Raw genomic sequence first — 20,159 nt, 5'->3', positions numbered from 1 at the left:
TAACTATACAAACTTATTTCTGATTCATAGGACATTAATACCAAAATACACTTACTCACCAAAGCCTAAACATAGTAAATATAAAACTTGCTTCTATTTGTTATTTTTAAATTAATTTTACTTTTAAAGTAGACAACACATTTACAAGCTGCAAAAATCAAAACTTTATAAAATGATTATTGGTTTCCTGTATAACCTTATAACGTTCCTTTAAACAAATAAAAGCAGATAAAAATGGGTGCATGAAAAGATGCTCAACATCACTAATCATCAAGGAAATACAAATGAAAACTATAATGAGATATCACCTTGTACCTGTTAAAATGGCTTTTATCAAAAAGACAAGACATAACAAGTGTTGGTAAACATGTGGAGAAGGGAGCACCCGTGCACTGTTGGTGGAAATGTAAATCGGCACAGCCACTATTTAAAACAGTAACTCTTAAATCTTAAAAAAAAAAAAAAACAAGAACCCTAAAAATAGACCTACTATATGATCCAACAATTCCACTTCTGGGTATTTATCTGAAGAAAATGAAAACACTAATTTGAAAAGACATCTGTACCTCCATGTTCACTGAAGCATTATTTATAACAGCCAAGATATGAAAACAATCTAAGTGTCCATTGATGGACAAATGGATAAAAATGTATTATAATTAGATGGAATATATATATATATATATATATATATATATATATACATGTTTGTATGTATGTATATACACACGTGCACGCACACACACACACACAAAATGGAGTATTATTCAGCTATAACAAAAGAAGGAAATCTTGCCATCGCAAAATCATGGATAGACCTTGAGGGCATTATGCTAAGTAAGTCAGATAGAGAAAGGCAACTACTATACATAATCTTACTTTTTTGTGGAATCTAACAACAATGACGATGACAACAATACCCCAAGCTTATAGATACAGATGTAGTTGTAAGAGGCTGGGGGCCAGCGGCATTGAAATGAGTGAAGGTGGTCAAAAGGCACATTAAATCACACTATAAAAATAAAGGAAATCAAGGAAATGCAAATTTAGAAAGTATCGAGATACCAGTTTGCATCCAACATGTAAAATAAACTGTCTTAAAAATATCAAGTACTAGTGAGCTTGTAATGTAGATTCTGCCTAGAAATAGGAAAACCAATTTTGCTAATTTAATGAGTTCATAGAACCCGAGTCTCAATACACAAAGCATAGTCACTATTTAATCAGATATCAAATGATTAACAGAACTATATACTTGGAAGAAATTGAACACATGATTTAAATTCTACTTAACAAATTCCCACTCACTAAAGGTTACTTTTATAATAAACCTAAATATATAGTTGCTATATTTTTCATTTTCTTCCTAATGCAAGCTAATAAGTTTTTAGCAGTTGAACACTTGAAAATCAAGAGGATTTTCTTACACTTCTACATGTTTGCTGAATTACTGTGATGAAACAGTAAGAACAAAAAGAACAGAATTAGGTTTAGTGGAAGCATCTGTATGATTGGAGATTTATTAAGGAAGACCCGGAAGTGAGCAAAGTTGTCATCGGGCTGAAAGTACATGACAGCCAAGGTGAGGACTTGGAGGTGTACATAAATGGATAGCCTTCTAATCCACAACTCTCAAGGAGCTCCAGGATGAATGTGTTGACTCGGCCCTCCATGAAGGAAGCGGGTGACCTGCTCTGCCTTCCCAAGAACAAGAATGGATGCTCATTTCCTCATGCAACACAAGAAAACTCCATGACTTGAGAGAAATGAACAGCTTATTAAAGCCAAACTCCACAAGCCCCAAACTAGTAAAATCTCAGGCCACTTTATATGTGAAATGATATCCCAATACTAATCGTTCTTTGGCTGTTGAAAAAATTATGCTTTTACTGTCCTTAAGTCTCATCTTGGAGTAGATCATGCTTTGGGCTAAAATTATCCCTGGGCTCTCAGTAATCTCAACAGGCGTCAACACTTGGAAAACAGCAGGAAACTGAAGGAAATAGTTCCTGTTCTTGGTTTGCCCTAAACTGCTCTTTCAAAAGCGTGGGGCATCCTGTTCCTTCTCAGAGAGGGAAAGAAAAGTAATTTCAGAGGATGCTGATATGTTTTAGGAAGCTGCTAGAGGTCACAGGCACCTCTCTGGCTTGATAAGGCATGGGTCTAAGCAAGAGAAAAAAACTTAGTCAAGGAGAAACCTGGGCTTCTAGTGTCACATTTAAAATTGCACGGCAAGTTAATAACTGAGCTCATTTGAACTGGAACTAACCTGTAAGGGTTATGCTGGCCTTTCTTTTGGCTCAAATCTTGAGCAATTTCCACTCAAGAGACAGGAGGAGGGAGAAAAATGCTCAAAGAAGAAGGTCCCTTTCTTTGAGGTCAGTGCTGTGGGTGCCTTCATAAAGGACTTGAGTGGGCCATGTACTTCGGTGCACTGCACCCAGGGGTTAAAACTGTGGCAGCCACCATCCTTCCATGAAATGTTAAGCCATGGACTAGAGAAGATTATTTGCAAGACCTATCACTGACAAAGGCTGAATAGTCAAACGATTTGAAGAATGCCTACAGATCGTTGGGGGGGGGGGAGCGTAAAAAGCTAAAGGGCGAAAGATTAACTGTTCCTTTTGAAGAGAAGGAAAGGTGGTATGGTAGGCCTGGGCTTGCTGGAAAAGGCTGGTAAGAGTGGGTGCAGAGACAAGCGTCCATGCCAATGCAACAGAGCTGGAGTGTTGCCATGCTCAGGACCTGCAGATCTTGTGGCAGACACAGCTCCCTGAGGAGGGACATACCAGGGCTGACCTCCTGGTATGACTCCTGTGCCCCCAACCTGGCCCTTTCCCAGGGCCACTATTGCAGCAGCACTTTGAACAAGATCTGTACGTTGTTAAACCTGGGAAGCACTAATGTGGTTCCTGACTCAGAGACTCGAGCTCCTGTCAATGTTAGGAATTCTACTCACTCAGTTCCCTAATGTTACAATTAGATACAAAACATCCCAGAAGTCAGAACTCGGCTCTCTAAACCGACAGAGATTTGAAGTAGAGAGAGCAGGATTGGAGACCTGATTTATTAAATCATCTTATCTTTTGATGCATATCCCAAACACACAAAAGATTAAGGGTAAAAGGGGAAAATATAAAAGTAAATGCAAAAAACAAAAAAACCCAAAAAAACTAAAACACTTTTTAAATCACCAACAGTCATTTTCCAGAGATAAAACTTTATTTAAGGCATCAAGCAATATACTGAAAGAGGTGAGTCATGCACAAGTAATGTCCTTATTTCCATAATTGTATGTTTGATACTCTCTGCCCTCTTAAAAAGGGTGTGTAGTGAGCAAAGCTGAGAAACAGTTTTTATCCATAATCATATCAATATAAGTGCTTAAGAAAGTCTTTAAATTTTATTTTTCTTTCTTTGAAAAGAATTTCAGTTTTATTTCAGAAAACCAAAACAAGCTAGTTTTTCTACTGCGGATCAAATTTCTCTCCAGAGTTATTTATGAAATAATACAGCTGCCTTTCTCTTTAAAAGGATTCTTGTCTTCTGGAATTCCCTTCACAAGAGGATCCTCTCCAGAACGTTCTTCAATATAGTTCTTTATTTCTTCAGAACATTTAGACACCTTAAGAAAAAAAGAAAAGAATGAATTAGGTCAGGATCATCTACACTTTAGTGAAATTAATATAATGGAGTACAGCCAGCATTTTAAAAAATTAAATAAAATGAAAATGTTAGCACAAAGCATGCATAATACATATGCTACATATGAATGAGGCAATCTAAAATATATTTCCCATTATGGTGAGGGCCAAGAAGTTTGAAAGTCACCATATTAAACAGATCATCCCCATCAATTTCTATCCATTGTGCCTCACATGACTTCCTGCCTCTGCTAAAATACAATTATGGTGTATCCATAATATTTTCGGAACTGAAACATACCCCACTTTCAATTTCCCATGCTAATGAACAGGTGCAGTAATGGATGATCCCCAAGTGTTTTGGGCTGTATCCTGCCAAAATTCTCACTTATTATGGGTGTGTGCCATGTTCTGCAATTTTACAAAATGACAGGAACATTGGAGAAGGCTGCTGCTGGGAAGGTCGAGGTCGCCCGTTCATAACCATGTGTGTCTCTACACAGAATCCCTTCCCACTGCTTGAGGGCAGTGATCATAACAACAGATTTATCTGAGGTTTATTAAGCTTATCTGAAACTCTTGTGTTTATGCAATTAGTTGAAACTTTTTCTACAAAGGAGAAAGGACTGAATACTTCCTCAAAACCTCTATCCTTCAGAAACAGGTTGCAAGAATGAGTTTAAAAAATAAAAATGAATAAAAAGAAAAGGAAAAAAAAGGATTAGTGTCTTAAGGAAGGCCCGCATTATGAATAAAATTGGAAGTAAGATTACAGAAGCTCCAGCAAATTCTAATATAGACTTCTTAATCCTAAGAAATTGTTCCCGTTGAGTTTGTAAACTAGATTAGTAATCTTCAAATTGTTTAAATGGTGATCACTAAAACATGTTTGGATAATTATCCCCAAAAGCGTATAATTATAAATATGTGATTATTTGCTTATAAATAAGCACAGATGCTACTGTGTTAATATGTAATGCATAATTATAAAACATAAACTGGAAATTGTCAAATGAGGAGATGTAAAATCTAACCAAAAATAGAAACTCTAGTATTTTACTCCCCTATCCCATGGAGTCTTTGCACACAATGTGAAGACCACCAGTCTAAAATTTAAAACTAGCTGATATAACAACACCAAAGACTTAATCATCCATTTCCTATATAAAAGGTAGCTACTTTTTTGCATGGACCTCAAGTATATTGTAGTATAGAGGTGAAATTTAAGGAAAGGTATTAAGCAGGCTGTGTTGTAGCTTATGGGCAAGTAATAAATTGTATCATCTATCTTGAATGTATCATAGATAAGCTGCTATATAATGATTGCCACTTCAGATAGCTGTGAAATTAGGTGATTAACTAGTTGTTACTTAACCTTCTAATTTCTGTATAAATCTAATTACATGAAATAGAAGTTGGGGTTCTGATTTTTTACTCTGCTTATCCATTTGGAGTGTCATTGTAACTACTGTATTGTAAATGATGGAAAATAATTGCATATGTTAAAAAAATAGTGTTATATTCTAAAAAAAATAAAAAATAAAGTTACAAAAATAATAAAACTAGCTGATATAGTTATATGACTTAAATTGTGATGAAATAAACATCTTTTCAAGTACCATTCTCTCAGGTAACAAGTGCTCTTATTTGTTGGAGATATTTACAGCGCATGCATTTCATGTGAATTGTCAGAAGTACAGATACAAGTATCCATAACCTGGGGTCTGTCTCCCCAGAGCTATCTGTGGATAAAATTAGAGTTCCCCCAAATTGTATCTTTCTTACGGAGGCTTTTTCATTAGGTTTCCAAAGAGATCTGCAGCCTCCAAAAGTGAGTAACCACTCCTCTGAGCATTTCCTTCCGTGATCAAGAAGATAGGTTTGAACAATTAGCTGGAGCCAGAATTCAGCCTGTGAATTTTGTGTCCTGGGCTGGAGCAGAGAACACAGCTCAGACATGAACAATTTATTGACAGAATAATGAAGTGGGCATCAGAACACACGTGTTTCAGTAAGTGCTCTATTATGATCTCTGAGGTCTTAAATAAGAAGGTAGTTAGCCTCCTTGGGATTAGTTTGAAAAGTACAAGCACTGAATGATCTCCAAGAACCATAATGTTTGTATAGCACCAATGTTCTATAATTCAACGTGTATATATGTTTGAATATTTTTATTAGGATTTAGATGCCTCTCCTTGTATCCCTCATGTTTTCATTCCCCTAGGCATACACTCGAAGTTGGAAAACTGATCCAGCTGGACGTTTCCTAAGGATTTGAAGGGAAGGAGCTGGCAGGGAGGAACAGGCTAACGGATGACACCATTAATTTCCACAGAGTCAGCTGCATCAGACTCCTGCCCGATTTCTAACTTGAAGCTTAAAATACCTAGAAGACATTTGTCTCTTTTTCTCCTAAAATCTACACCTCTTGTTATTAGGATATTACAACTATGTACAATGCTTTACTCCAATATATGCAACCCTGTTTAATATGTAACCTCTAAGATGCACTGTGTGAAGAAAGTCTAAGTGGCCAAACACATACTACACTTTGCCATCCACAAAATGGGTCCCTTGAAATTTCAAGAAAGTACCCTATTGTTTGGATCTTCTATGTTTTTTTCCTTTAAGCACAGCAGTATTTTTAAAGCTACAAAAACTTTTAACAAGGATAGAAATAACTTTGCACTCCAAAATCTAGGAAGGATAGGGATTTGGAGGTGAAAGGTTATATTTGAGAAAAGAAATGCATAAAGAGTAAAACTAAAAAACACCCTCGTCTTCCAATTCACTCAAAATATTCATCCTGAGTAAAGGGCTGTGTCAGGAAAGCAAGCAAGCATATCTACCATATCTACTTAATTTCCGTTTTTGTCTTACTTTTTTCTAGTATCAAACCATAGAAAAATGAAATTACATTTTTCTTTAAGCTGGGGAGAAAGGACTAGAGCATTTCCTTTAAAAACTATCTAACCTAAAACCTATTCCCGGACTACAAGTTGCCTGATTGAGGAAAAAAGAAATGCATGCTCATATTACCAGTAAGAAATTGAAGTAAAATTTAAAAATCTCCAACAAATTTCAAATTTCAGTGGAGACTTCTGAACACTGAGGCCTATGTTCTCACTGAAGTTGTAATCTACCTCAGTGGTCTCTAAAATTTTTAATCATGATCACTAACAAGAATTTTCATATGTGCCTCAGTACATGTATAATTATTTCCTTATAAATAAATGCAGATATACTGTATTCATTCATGGTGTGTACTTCGAAAACAAAGGGGAAAGGATAAAGAGATGGGAGTTACAAACAGATATAAACAGGAGCTGTGATGTTTTGTTCCTAAGCCCCAGTGAGGTGTTCACTGCATACCTCTGGAGAGGCCTTGTGAAATCCAAAACTATGTAATTCAAATTCCTAAATTGTGATGAATTAAATAGTGATAACAACAACAAGAAGAACAACACCTCTAAATACTATTCTTTCCCATAATGAAAAAGATCAAGGAATAAAGTAGCCATCTACCTTCTTCCTATACCTTGAGTTTTTAAAACCAACTGCTAACAGTGGGCAGAATTTTTGTGTCCAAGTCCCCCATTCTAGGTTCGGACGCTCAGACTGTAGGCTTTAAATTACTCATGGGATCCTTGCGCTCTCCTTTACCTCTTGCGATTTCCCCACATCAGCTGGCAGTTCCCAGGTACCACCAACGCCTCAGTTCAAAAGACACTGAGGGGGGGGGGGGGCCGGGGGAACAGGGGTAAGTGAAGAAACCAAAGAACAAAAAAAGCTGTGCTGTTTGAGTGTAACAAACCAGGCAAAACCACCCTTGGTTCATTTCAGAGAAGGGAATATTCTGGGACGTAATTACCTGTTGCCTCTGCAATTTCACTTCTTTGCGTAGTTGCTCAACTTCCATCTTCAGCTTTTCCTTTTCGGGCAAATCTTCGATGTGAAGGGCCGGCATTTTCGGCCCTGAACTGGGGCCCGGGGAATGCTCTGGATGTGCGGCGGCTGGAGGCGCAGCAAACCAGGGCGCGTCCCCAAATAACGGCGGTGCTCGCGCTCACCGCCCGCCAGCGCAGGACAGGACCGCCTCCCCGAGGTGGCCCCCGAGCCCGAGCTCTCGGCTGCTCCCGGGGTTTCTCCCGTCGCCGGCCCTGCCCAGCGCGCTAGGCTCTCCGTTGGCCCCCACGGCCCGGGTGGCCTGGCCCTGCGAGCCGGGACGGTGGAGTCGGGAGCGAGCCTGAGCGGCTCAGGGCCGCAGGATCTCTGGGCGGGATGCTGGCCCCCTGCCGGCTCCCGGCCCTGCCACGCCCGCGCAGGACCCGCCAGGGCTGCGGCCAGACCAACGGGGGCTGCGCTAACCCACTCTCCTGGAGAAACAGCTGTAAAGTTTTACTTTTTGTTCCTTTTTTTCCCCTCGTTCCCAAGTCACATCCGGGTTTTGTTTGTGAAGCAAGAAAAGGAGGACACTACCCCGCAGGAAATAACGGCCCTTCACCTCTCCAAGCGTTTTAAAAATATACAGCTTGTTCTTCCCCCCAGTTCATACACATGTGTATTGTAGGAAATGTGAACGCTGAGGAAAAGGCCCAAGAGGAAAGTGAAACTGGCCTGTGATCTCAGAAACACCCACCACGTCTGTTCATGGACGTCCACCCAGTCGGTTACATGCCTGATACCTATTCACACATTCGGGGATCAGAGGGGCGTCGGGATGTGAATATTGTTTACAACTTTCAGGGCCATTTTCTGACAGTCAGTCGTCTGCATCCGCCACAGCAGAGCTTTTATTCCTTCTTCAGCGGAACGTTTTGTAAGGATTTGGAGGACACAAGGATGATACTAGAGAAGACAGAAGCAGCCGTCTTAAATGTTCTTACCAGAAAGTGTTTCTCCACTCCCTGTCAACCAAGGTTTGGGTGACTGTTGATACCAAGGGTCTTGAATTTCTGGCTTCAGCACCTTTCTGGACACAGGCAGTGGATTCACTGAGTATTGGTCTCTCCGCCCTCTGGAAAGCAGTATTCATCTTGCTGCCAGAAGTGTCTGCTATGACAAACGCTTACCTGCAATATAAGATTTCCCTCTGATTATAAACTAAAGCCTTCTTAATGATGCTCAATAGACTAGAAGAAAAATAAAGCATTAAGGTAGGACACTTTCTCTAGCAGGCAGATATTTCTCTTTTTGGAGATACTACCTCCTGCCTACAGAGTCAGACTCAAGAGTGGTGGCATGAACTGAGTTATTCAGGGCACTTGACCTGAGACACCCATAACCACCCCTATCTTGTAAGTAGAGGTTTCATTTGTTCATAATTTTCTCTCTACGTTTCACCCACTTATCCTCAATGAATACATTGGAATAAGAACAACAATGAGCCACTCGGCGATTACTCTGGGTCTAGTCCCAGCTCTGTCCCTGGCTAGTGCTGGCAAAGTCCCTTATTTTTTTCTGGACTTTGGCTTTCTAATTTATAAAATACATGATGAGGCTGGGGAGAGGTGGATTAGCCAAGGTATGTTTTGTTTCTAATTGTATTTATGTGTCCACATCTGATAAACTACTTCCACAAAAGAAAAAAAAAACTGTTTAGAAGCTTCTTTTTCTGTTTAGAAAACTGTTTAGAAGCTTCCCAGGCTCAAAGAAGTCAGATCAGCTGCCAGATTTTCCCGTTAGCAAGCAGTGAGCCAAGAGAAAAGACTCACATCTGTCCCCAAAAGCAATTCATATTTTCTGATTCCCCATTGCTCAGATTTAAAAGGTTGATTAAAAATAAGTTAGTGAAAGCAGTTAACGTGGCCCAAATTAAATAAACTCAGCACCCAAATTAAATAAGTTGTTTAAGTAACTTAATGTATTTCTGGTCCACATCATAGAAGTAGAATTATTTTAGCCTGGAAATTTCTTCCCTGTGAAATCCTCAACTTGCATGGAGTGAGAAATGTTTATAAAACCATAGTGGTCCTTTCACTTCTTCCACAGTATTATTAAACTTATATTAGAGATGAAATTCATATTAGTCTACCTTTTTTTTTTAGTTTTTATTCTTATAAAACATTGCAGAGTCCTAATATCATGTTAAGTAAGTTGATTAAACTGAAGTGAATTAAGGAACGCTGAAATCCTATGAGCACACAACATTCTGAAAAATGTCTTGTTGTTTGGTTTTAAATGGGAAGATGAGGGAACACTTTCTGGAAGCGCATGCAGCCTCCGTCCCTCAGCATGGCATTTACCTCCCAAGAGCAGCGCGGTAAGCAATCTCTTCTGTCTTCTCACAGAAATGTTCTACCAACATAACTTTTTGGATAAACAGATTTAAAAATCCATATCAGTTATATCCAAATGTAATGTTAGTTTTTTACTTGTATTTTACATATTACTCAACATTTTTTTTACAAAATAGTATGTGTACAAACCACTGCAATGAAAATAACTAGTATAATCAAAAAGTAACTTTTATTAGCCCATTATCTTCTGAAAAATGCTTTAAGGAAAACTGCTTAAGAAAATTGACCATGTGTTTATTTCCTATCTATCTACCTCCCTACTTACATCTATCTATCGAACCTTTATACCCAACATGGGGCTTGAACCTATGACCCTGAGTTCAAGAGTCACAAACTCTACCAACTAAGCCACACAGGTGCCCCTCTTTCTACATTTAAAGTATAAAAGAGAAAAGACCATGAAATGCTTACCTTGACATGCAAAAAAAAAAAAAATATATATATATATATATATATAGGCTATTTTTCTGATTGTGTTAAGTATGTTGTTAAAAATCCACATAAAGGAAACTGTATAAGAGGCACCTGGATGGCTTAGTTGGTTAAGTCTCCGACTTTGGCTCAGGTCAGATCTCACGGTTCGTGGGTTCGAGCCCTGCATCAGGTTCTGTGCTGACAGCCAGCTCAGAGCCTGGAGCCTGCTTCTGATTCTGTGTCTCCTTCTCTCTCTGCCCCTCCCCCTCTCATGCTCTGTCTCTCTCTGTATCAAACATAAATAGAACATTAAAAACATTAAAAAAAAAAGGAAACTGTATAAGAAAATATCAGAGGCATTATACTGGAGTTTATTTAATGCTAGGTTGAACTCAAAAAGACCAGGATTCTGGTCTTATTTTATCTTGTGATTTTTTTTTTTTTTACAAGACATAGATTCTCTCTGCCTCTGTTTTATTAGTGTAAATGAACTAGCTTATTTCCCAAATTCTGCTCCTCTGGGATTTATAAAGGTCATGGAGACTGTTTAAGCCATTAAAATGATGGTTTCTTTAAGGAATCTATTTAACAAATATTTGATGCACTTGGTTCATTTTATTTTACTTCAATTTATTATAGCAATCCCATGGAAAATTTCACAAACTGACCCATTCAACTGTGTGCATATGAGCTACCTTTTCTAGATGGAGATAATATAAAGTAACAGGATGAGCTATAGCTGATGCCTCAAGTATCTTTTTTATCTGTATTTATTTCTGAGTGAGAGAGAGAGCACACACTCAAGTGCGCTGTGGGGGGGAGGGGACAGAGGAATAGAGAATCTTAAGCAGGCGCCACAGCAGCATGGAGCCAGTCAGGAGGCTAACTGAGACCAGGACCTCAGCCAAAATCTAGGGGCTTGTGGGTGGCTTAGTCCACTGAATGTCAGACTCTTGATTTCAGTCCAGGTCATGATCTCAAGGTTTGTAAGATCAATCCCTGCTTTGGGCTCTGTGCTGATAGCTCAGAGCTTGCTTGGGATTCTCTCCCTCCTTTTCTACCCCTGCCCTGTTTGTGCTCTCTCTCTCAAAAATTAAAAAAAAAAAAAAAAAAGAGTCAGATACTTACCCAACTGAGCTACCCAGTTGCCCCTGATGCTCCAACTATCTTACAAACTACTTATAATTCATATCAAAAATTATTCATCAGTTCTGCTTATACAAGGCTTTAATTTGCATTTAATTGGTCATTCTTATTACTCATTTTACTGTTTTCCTCATGTTAATATTCTTTGAAGAATTTAGGAAGTTTGATATTAGCCTTGTATTCAAATCTGGCTCAAATCAATCCAAATTAGAATAACAGTGTGGGTTGTTGTTGTTGTTGTTTTCCTGCTAAAGCTTAAACTCACTTATGTGTACAAAATACCCTCAAAGTGCAAGTATCTCAAATAATATACTGCAGGAGTCTGTTATGGGTTAGGGGGCAAGATGGCAGAGAAGTAGGGAGCTCTGTAATTTTCGCCCGCCCGCATCTATCAAAGAATATACTGCTGTAAATATGTATAGTTAACCCATTCTCACCAAGGGTACCGGGAAGTTTTGCTGAAGAGCCAAATGCCTAAGGCTATGCCTGGAGTATGTTTTGTTTCCCTGTAATCTTACCTCATTCATTTTTACCTAGTAATCCATAGTCCTGAAATAACAACTTCTGGAAAAAAAAAAAAAGTCACTCACGGTTATAGCTGTGTAGCCTGTGGAATAGTCATGATTATCACATGCTTCTTCCTAAACCGTCTTTCTCTATCCTTCCTTTCTATGATTTTTATCTTATTCCAACTTCTGCAGACAATCTGAATTTTTTGTTTATTTATTTAAGAGAGACAGAAACAGTGCACGTGGGGAAGGGGCAGAGAGAGAGGGATACAGAGAATCCCAAGCAGGCTCTGTGCTGTCAACACAAAGCCTGACTTGGGGCTCAAACTCAGGAAACCATGGGCTGATGACCTGAGCCAAAACCAAGAGTCAAGCGTTTAACAAACTGAGCCACCCAGGTGGCCTGACAATCTGTATTTTTAAGCAACAGTAATGTTACCCTACTGTTGATTTATTCCTTAATTAAGCTAATAAGAATTCTGAATTGTCCAATATAAAAAGTATTGTCCTTTCCTGCTTTTAATTGAACACTTATTAAGTCAATTAAATTGTAGAGACAATTTATTAGTTGGTATGGCAGCTTCAATGATAAACAGAGCTTCTGGCTTGGGAAACTTACAATACAGAATAGAGAGAAAGACAACTATACAAACTGTAATAAAAGAAAGCAAAGCAATGTTAAATGAGTTTAAAAGATTTACAGAATACTCGGGATGAAGCGAGAGACAGAAGATAGTTTTTAGTGAGTCTCAGAAAGGGGTAGGACTTAAAAAGCTGAAGTGATTTAGAGAAGAGGCACATTTCAGGTGGAGAGATCGAGATGACTAAAACTGCAGAAGATGGGGAAATGGGGAGTCATGTCAGGGTCATTTAATAGTTAAGTTTGTTGGCTACAGGAAGTCTCCAGGGTATACTATAATAGACAACATTTGTTAGGTTTTTATCTAGATGCTCATCTCTGTTCTAAGTGGTTTTAAATTTACATTGAAGAATCCAACCTATTCTCTCATTGTGTATGTGAAAAAAAGAACTTGTGATGTTCAGAGAGTTGAAGTAGAAAGTGGACAAGCCAAAGCTTTAACTTAGAATTATCTGGCTCCCAGATCCATTTCCAGTTGTTGGAGATGTTCATTAGGACTACACATATTACTAAATGCCATAGCAAAGACTGTATTTTTTTTAACCAGGGGGGAAAAATAAATGGAACACTTAATAAACATTAAATTGCACATGGAAATACCCTTGAGACAGACCACAAACAAGTAAAACAAGTAAAATACATAGAAGGCTAGACAGTGGTGGAAGCTTTGGAAGAAAATAAAGTGGAACAGGAAGACAAGCAGTGCTGAAGGAGTGCTCGGAGAGGAATTTTGTAATTTTAAACAGGGGGAAAGAGCTTCTGCTGAGGAAAAGATAAGAAAACTCCAGTAGTTTATCCTGGAATCCCTTAATACCCAAAGCAAGTCTGTATGTGATTGAGTGTGCTGTTGGCCACGCAGCCAGAGATCCAGGGTGTGGACTTGAGAAACCCACCAATTCACTTCTCTGAGCCTGGATTTCCACCATTTCAAAATGAAAGGGTAGGACAGGAGTCAGCAGATCTTTGCTGAGCATTTACTACCGCCCAAGTGGGAAAGCACTGTGCTAGGAGCCAAACTTGGGACCACCTAGACGTTCCCTTCCAGACTGAATAATAGATATTCTTATCTTGTTTTTAAAATGGATGACAATCAGGGCGTCTGGGTGGCTCAGTCAGTTGAGCGTCCAAATCTTGATTTCAGCTCAGCTCATGATCTCAGGGTCCTGGGATTGAGCTTCACGTCAGGCTCTGTGCTGAGCATGGTACCCGCTTAAGTTTCCTTCCCTTTCTCTCTTTCCCCCTACTGCTCTCCCCTGCTCATGCTCTTTCTCTCTGTCTCTAAGTAAATAAATAAACAAAACAAAAAGAATGACAATTAGCATTTCCTTGTATTCTGATCACTAATGTATCCAAAAATAACACTGTACATGTGAAATAGCATAAGGAAACACTAACAAGAAAAAGTAGTTTCCAAGTTGGGGTAATTAACATCCATCATTTGTTATAGAAGCAGAGGCAAATTATTTTAGTCATTAGCACAAAGGTAGTGAAATTTGGCTTATGTCAACTCAATAAGATGGCAAGAGGAAACTGATTAGGAAGATGATGCAGAAGATCACTATTTTTCTACTATGTTGCTCTTACACTGCTACAGGAAAAAGGACTATACTGGTGAGAGTCTTCTGAGAGATGGGATGAAATAGCATGTATCTTAAAGGATTCTAGGTATGTATCTAGTTCCTTTCCAGATATAATACTAGTGTTAACAGTATTAGTTAACAGTTATTGGGTCTTACTGTGTACCAGGTGATCCACTAACTGCCGTAATCACTCTAGTGTAATATTTAACCCCCAACTAAAAGGGGATAGAACCATTATTATTCCTGTCCTACAGTAGAAGAAACTGAGATTTAGAAAGATTAAGTAATTTACTTAGGCAGTAAAGTGCCAGGGCCAGAACTCTCTGGCTTCTTATAACCTTTACTCTGGTGCCGATTAGATCCACTGGGTAAAGCCACTGTGCTCCATGACCACAGACTAACTTTTAATCCATTTGGTATTCTGGTAAAAAGTCACATGATGGTAACAAGTAAAAATGGTATGAAAATAGGAAGAGGTTATAGTAAAACCATCACTGATAACTGGGGGTTGAGAGAGACAGCAAGGAAAATAGAAAACAAAACATAGCAACAAAAATCTCCACAGAACACATTATGCCAACATAGATCCTATGTGAATCAAAAGAATACACATCCTGATTCTTTTTTTTTTTTTTTAACGTTTATTTATTATTGAGAGACAGAGACAGAGCATGAACGGGGGCGCGGCAGAGAGAGAAGGAGACACAGAATCTGAAGCAGGCTCCAGGCTCTGAGCTGTCAGCACAGAACCTGATGCAGGGCTCAAACCCACAAACCGTGAGATCATGACCTGAGCTGAAGCCAGACACTTAACCAACTGAGCCACCCAGGCGCCCCTAGATATCCTAATTCTAAAGGAGAAAGGGGTCGGGAAAAATATAAAGCTAACCATGCAATTTCCTGGTAGAATTATTAGGACTGTTGAGAGGGAAGTTAAGAAACATAAAACATGAACTGTATGCTGGAAGCCTGAATAATATAGACTCAGTCATGGCACAGTAGTTACTGATTTAAAAAATTTTTTTTGAGAGAGAGAGAGAGAGAGAGAGAGAAAGACAGAGACAGAGAATGAATGAGAGAACAAAAGCAAGGGAAGGGGAACAAGAAAGGGAGACACAGAATCCTAAGCAGGCTCCAGGCCCTGAGCTGTCAGCACAGAGCCCGACATGGTGCTCGAACTCAGGAACTGCACTGCAAGATCATGATTTGAGGCGAAGTTGGTCACTTAACCACCCAGGCACCCCATGAAACAGTAGTTATTGTTAAAGAAAGGGGTAAATCAATATTCACTGCCAATTATATGTTATGCTCTGTGCTAAATACTTTAAGAAAAACAGATTTATGCATTATCACAACCCAATTTTTATTAAAAGTTTATATTTATAAATTTAAACGTTTACGTACATGCTTAATAGAATTCTTATATGTGACCGAAAATTAGTGCTGTCGTTAAAGCTCAAGATATTCCAAGGATCTTTTTTTTTTTTTCCTTAGGAAATCACACAGCCTCCTTTGAGCTCCTTGAAGGGATTTTTGTCCTCTGGGATACCCTTTACTAGTGGATCTTCACCAGATCTTTCTTCAACATAATCCCTTACTTCTTCACAACATTTGGAGACCTTAAAGGAAAGGAGAAAGAAACGACACATTTGATTCAATACAGAATGCTTCAGAATCCAAGAATGATGATAACTTTTGTGTTCTTTTAAATGTGGTTCTGCTTTCTGCCAATGCATATGTACTTTCTAGGAGAAAAGGAAGAGTAGCCGCTTCCTTCCTGACCTCCTGGAGATCCTCAAGCCAAGGCTGCCCATGTGATCCCACCCCAGCTGAGGGCTCTCAGTAGATGCTGCCTCCAACTTCTTTAAAGGAGACAGGATCCAGGGATCAGAACACAGATGGCAACGAAAGCCAGCAGTGTCACCAGAGTGAACACTGATTACAATTTTTTCCTCGTTCTAAAAATGTGTCCTTTCCAGGCAGAAGGGAATAAATGATTGTTCAATTCCAGGCTTACCAATACTCCTGGAGTTGCAGAAGTAGACACATGTAATTTTATTTTAAACTCATTTACAATGATTGATCATGACAGTGCATTAGAAGGTGAGCTCCAAAGGGTTAGGGAGCGTAATCTGTTCACATGTATCCTGGGCACCGAGAACACAGACTGCATTTATAGTTGGTGCTCCATAAATAAGTATTTGTTGAACTGAGGTTTTTTTTTTATTATGAGATTGATCTTCTCTCATCTGTACTAGTATATGAAAAATCAGACTTTAGTACTTTAATGGACTCAGCAGGAGCCTGAATGATCCATGTAACATTTAACATACTTTGTAGGAAGAGTCAATGTTCTATAACATATGTAACTGTGTGTGTGTATATACATACACATGCATTTTGGGATCAAATTATTCATTCCTTTTAACTTTCATTTTGTTTCCTTTTCACTTAATACACCATTCATGAAATTAACATGAAACGATTTCATTTCTGGCAGCCCATTAGGTGGCCACTCCGTTAGATATCTAGCTATTCTGTTTTTTAATAAAATATTCATGCTATTTTTATATACAACTTCCCAGCAACATTAGATATAAGATTTAAGGTTACTTTATAACTCTGCAAACTCATTATGTACATATTAGAAAATATCGTTCCTAACTGGGGCAAGGCCTTGGTCAGGTGGCACCTTCAATTAGAGTTTATATACAATTTTTAAATACGCAGTAATTTAGATTCACATTTTATTCCTTCTCAAAATTAAGGTTTTTTTTCTTTTGGTTAAGATGGTAAATTTTATGTCGGATTTTACTCAAAATTAAGATTTAGATTCACTTTTTTTTTTTTTTTTACACTTCTCTGAACACCAGCTTTTTGGGCCCCAATCAGGTGTCAGGAATAGAGGTTTAATTGCTGTCCTAATTCTGGAGTCAGTGAGGGGTTGGTTTTGACAATGCCTCACTAGGATCTGGGGCTATAAGGAGCAATAAATTACCCCCAAATCTCATGTGAGTGTGTTGTTCAAAACGTATTTCAGTAGGGCTTATTGTAAGTATAGATAGTTTAATATAGGCTTATGTGGTATCACGGAAAGCACGTTTGATTCAGGTCATTCCAGGTTTGAATTTTGGCTCTACCCACTTACCCGCTATCGATCCTTAGGAGAGTCCAACTAAGGTTTAGTAACCGCATACAAAGATAATGCAAACTACCCCCCTCCCCTTTTGTTGCTCTGGCTTGAAAAAATGAATTTTTGAAAAGATATAAAATATACTCTTATTTCTCATAGAGGAGTTTTTGTTCTACTTACTTTCCTAAAACGAAGAGATCTAAAATACATATCTACATCTTCCAAGCTTCAGTCACTGTTTGTTTGGAGGAAACTTTTATTCCTTTGCCATTTCTGGCCCTTTTAACAGCAGAGAACTCTCGGTAAACATTTCCAAGATCTGTCAGATGGTTTTAAGAGGAACGAGTGAGTTCTTATGCTTGAACTCATTTTTGTTTGCAAGGAAGGAATAGAATGTACTTCTTCATTCCTAGTCATGACAGTGCTGGACGGGATGAGGTCTTGGCTAAAAGTATTTAAACACCAAACTATTGCATTAAATAAAGAGAAGCTTATCAATTTAGAAAAGTAAATGCCTATATGCATTGCTTTTCTTTACTGCTTAGCTGAAATATGGTCTCTGTCTCTTCTTTCTTTCTTCCTCTTTCTTTCTTTCCTTCATTTTTAAAACAACTCTATAAAAATGTAGAAAAACATTTTTAGCTTAGCAGTCATACAAAAACAGGCTTAGGACTGGATTTGGTCCATGAAACATAGTTTGCCAAATCTTTGATTTACAGTCTAATCAAGAGATAGTTATGATTACTTTCTTAATATCTGATGAATTTTTACATGAACAATTTATTTTTAACTACATTGAGCTTCTCCAGTAAATGGTATGGGGAAGGACAAATAATTTCCCCTCTATTCTTTCAGGTTCTTGTCTGAGATATCCCTGTAATAAAAAAGGCAGATTAACAGGAGAAAAACACACAGAAATTTAATAACGTGTACCTCCTGTATACATGGGAGAGACCCAGGAGAACCAAATAACCTTCCCAAAATGACCTAAGACACCACCTTAAACACCACCTCTCCTTGAAGACAAAAGATGTTGGGGATGTGGGGGAAAGGCCAGTTATGGGAAGTTTCCAGGAAAACCAGTCATCAAAAACCCATGCAAATCAAGTGAACTTAAGTCCTTGCCTTCTCTACTGATAAGAGTTTCTAGAGATTTTGTCTTCTCTAAATCCTATATCTCTAAATGCCTTCTCTTCCTGTTACACAGAAGAAGACACTCTTACAAATGGAGACATCTCTCATAACTGCAAATGTCTCTTACAAAAAGGCAACTTTTACTTGGTTTCGAGAGCATCTCTACTATCTGCTGTTTCTTAAAAATCATCAGCCTAGGGGCCCCTGGGTGACTCAGTTGGTTAAGCGTCCAATTTTGGCTCAGGTCATGATCTCACAGTTCATGGGTTTGAGCCCCGCATCGGGCTCTCTGCTGTCAGCTCAGAGCCTGGAGCCTGCTTCAGATTCTGTCTCCCTCTCTCTCTGCCCCTCCCCTGCTCATGCTCTGTCTCTCTGTCTCAAAAAAAAAAAAAAATGTTAAAAAATATTTTTAAAAATCAGCCTAAAGGAGTACTTCCACTAAACGAACATATTTTGGGTTAGAAAATTTCGCTCCCCTGCAATGGTTTCTGACCCGGTAGTCCTACTGTATCTACAGCTTAAAATAAAATTCAAAAGAGAACAGCTGTTTACCAGCATTCTTTCCAGTGCTACTTCTTTCTTGAGCTGGTCGACTTCCATCTTCAATTTGTCTTTTTCTGTCAGGTCCTCAATATTGATGACTGGCATCTTTTGCCTGCTGAAAAAAATAGACCTTTCATACACCTGAATTGCTGGCCTTGCGTCCAGCCAATGTTAGCCAACACTTCCCTCCGCTCTTAACTTACTAAGGGAACTTTCTTTGTTTTAGTTTTCTGTGCTAATGGATTTCTTATGAGCACTCTCTGAACAATTCTACCAATGCATGCTAGCCTTGCAATTTTAAAGCTCCTTTATAATCTTCACTAATATGATTAAACCAAGCACTGGATTCTAAACACCTGCTAGTAGGTTTGTGGGGAGAGGTCGGTTTAATCTTATGTAATCTTATTCACCCAAAGCCTCTCTTTTTCTCTGTTGTTTGACACAATTTAAAAATTTGGGTTTCCAACCTTCATCTCCAACACCAAAGCCCTCCACCATATGATTTATGCCATTTAAATTAGTTTGAGGTCATTTTGAGGACTGCCCACTAATCCCCTAAATCACTAGAGTACTTAATATGGTATTAACAGAGAAACATACAAAAATTGTTATTGTGAGTTCCTTATAAATAATAGGTTGAACCATGAACCAATAGAGGGGAAATACAGCAAACAATCTTATTAATCAAAAATAAACTAGCATGTTACTCTAAACAAGACCTGGAAGTGTGTGTAACTGTCACAATGCATTGGATAGCAATGATGAGCAAATGTAGCAGGTTAAAGGTAGCACAGTGGGTCTGATCCACTGATGCACATCACAGGAGAAGGGTCTTCACACTCTCAGAAACCTCTTCTCCTTCATTAGATCAACAGGCAAGGAGGACGCTGGTGGTGCCTATATGCAACTGTCTGGAAAAATTTCATTGTAGCCAAGTGGCATCACTTATATCTCCCTCTTTGGTCTTCTCTTTTTCTCCTCTGTCTCCCTGGTTCAATTTTTTTAATGACTTATGTTTATGAAAGTAAACATATTCAGGTCACATGCTATTTTAGCAAACATTGTACATCTACATAAAAATATCCTAATAATTTATCAGAAATTAACTTATTTCTTT

At 38.5% G+C, this 20,159-nt stretch overlaps 2 protein-coding genes and 1 long non-coding RNA gene across 4 annotated transcripts; 1 reads left to right on the top strand and 2 right to left on the bottom strand.

Annotated features, from left to right (window-relative positions):
• Positions 1 to 3,200: 3,200 nt before the first annotated feature.
• Positions 3,201 to 8,024, bottom strand: GNG11 (G protein subunit gamma 11). Its single transcript, XM_029957148.1, has 2 exons — positions 7,516 to 8,024; positions 3,201 to 3,625 (listed from the first exon to the last, which is right to left on the bottom strand). The coding sequence occupies exons 1-2, from the start codon at positions 7,609 to 7,611 to the stop codon at positions 3,500 to 3,502; spliced, it is 222 nt and encodes a 73-aa protein (XP_029813008.1). The 5' UTR covers positions 7,612 to 8,024; the 3' UTR covers positions 3,201 to 3,499.
• Positions 8,025 to 8,053: 29 nt separating this feature from the next.
• On the top strand, positions 8,054 to 16,274 carry LOC115306634. The gene is made up of 4 exons (XR_003915387.1): positions 8,054 to 8,941; positions 9,833 to 9,906; positions 14,247 to 14,317; positions 15,727 to 16,274. It is a non-coding gene; the product is annotated as an uncharacterized LOC115306634 (long non-coding RNA).
• GNGT1 (G protein subunit gamma transducin 1) lies at positions 15,682 to 19,308 on the bottom strand. 2 transcript variants are annotated; one of them, XM_029957137.1, is made up of 3 exons: positions 19,246 to 19,308; positions 19,052 to 19,154; positions 15,682 to 15,851 (listed from the first exon to the last, which is right to left on the bottom strand). In XM_029957137.1, exons 2-3 carry the CDS (start codon positions 19,145 to 19,147, stop codon positions 15,723 to 15,725), a joined length of 225 nt encoding a protein of 74 aa, XP_029812997.1. In that variant the 5' UTR covers positions 19,148 to 19,154; positions 19,246 to 19,308; the 3' UTR covers positions 15,682 to 15,722. The 2 variants fall into 2 exon arrangements, with proteins under 2 accessions (XP_029812997.1, XP_029812993.1); XM_029957133.1 differs by having other exon boundaries at positions 19,052 to 19,157; positions 19,246 to 19,277.
• Positions 19,309 to 20,159: the final 851 nt, after the last annotated feature.

This window comes from Suricata suricatta, chromosome 2 (assembly GCF_006229205.1).
Source record: "Suricata suricatta isolate VVHF042 chromosome 2, meerkat_22Aug2017_6uvM2_HiC, whole genome shotgun sequence".
In the NCBI taxonomy this organism is placed as follows: domain Eukaryota; kingdom Metazoa; phylum Chordata; class Mammalia; order Carnivora; family Herpestidae; genus Suricata; species Suricata suricatta.
Note: the sequence above shows the minus strand (reverse complement) of the source record. Positions and strands in the feature narration are given on the sequence as shown.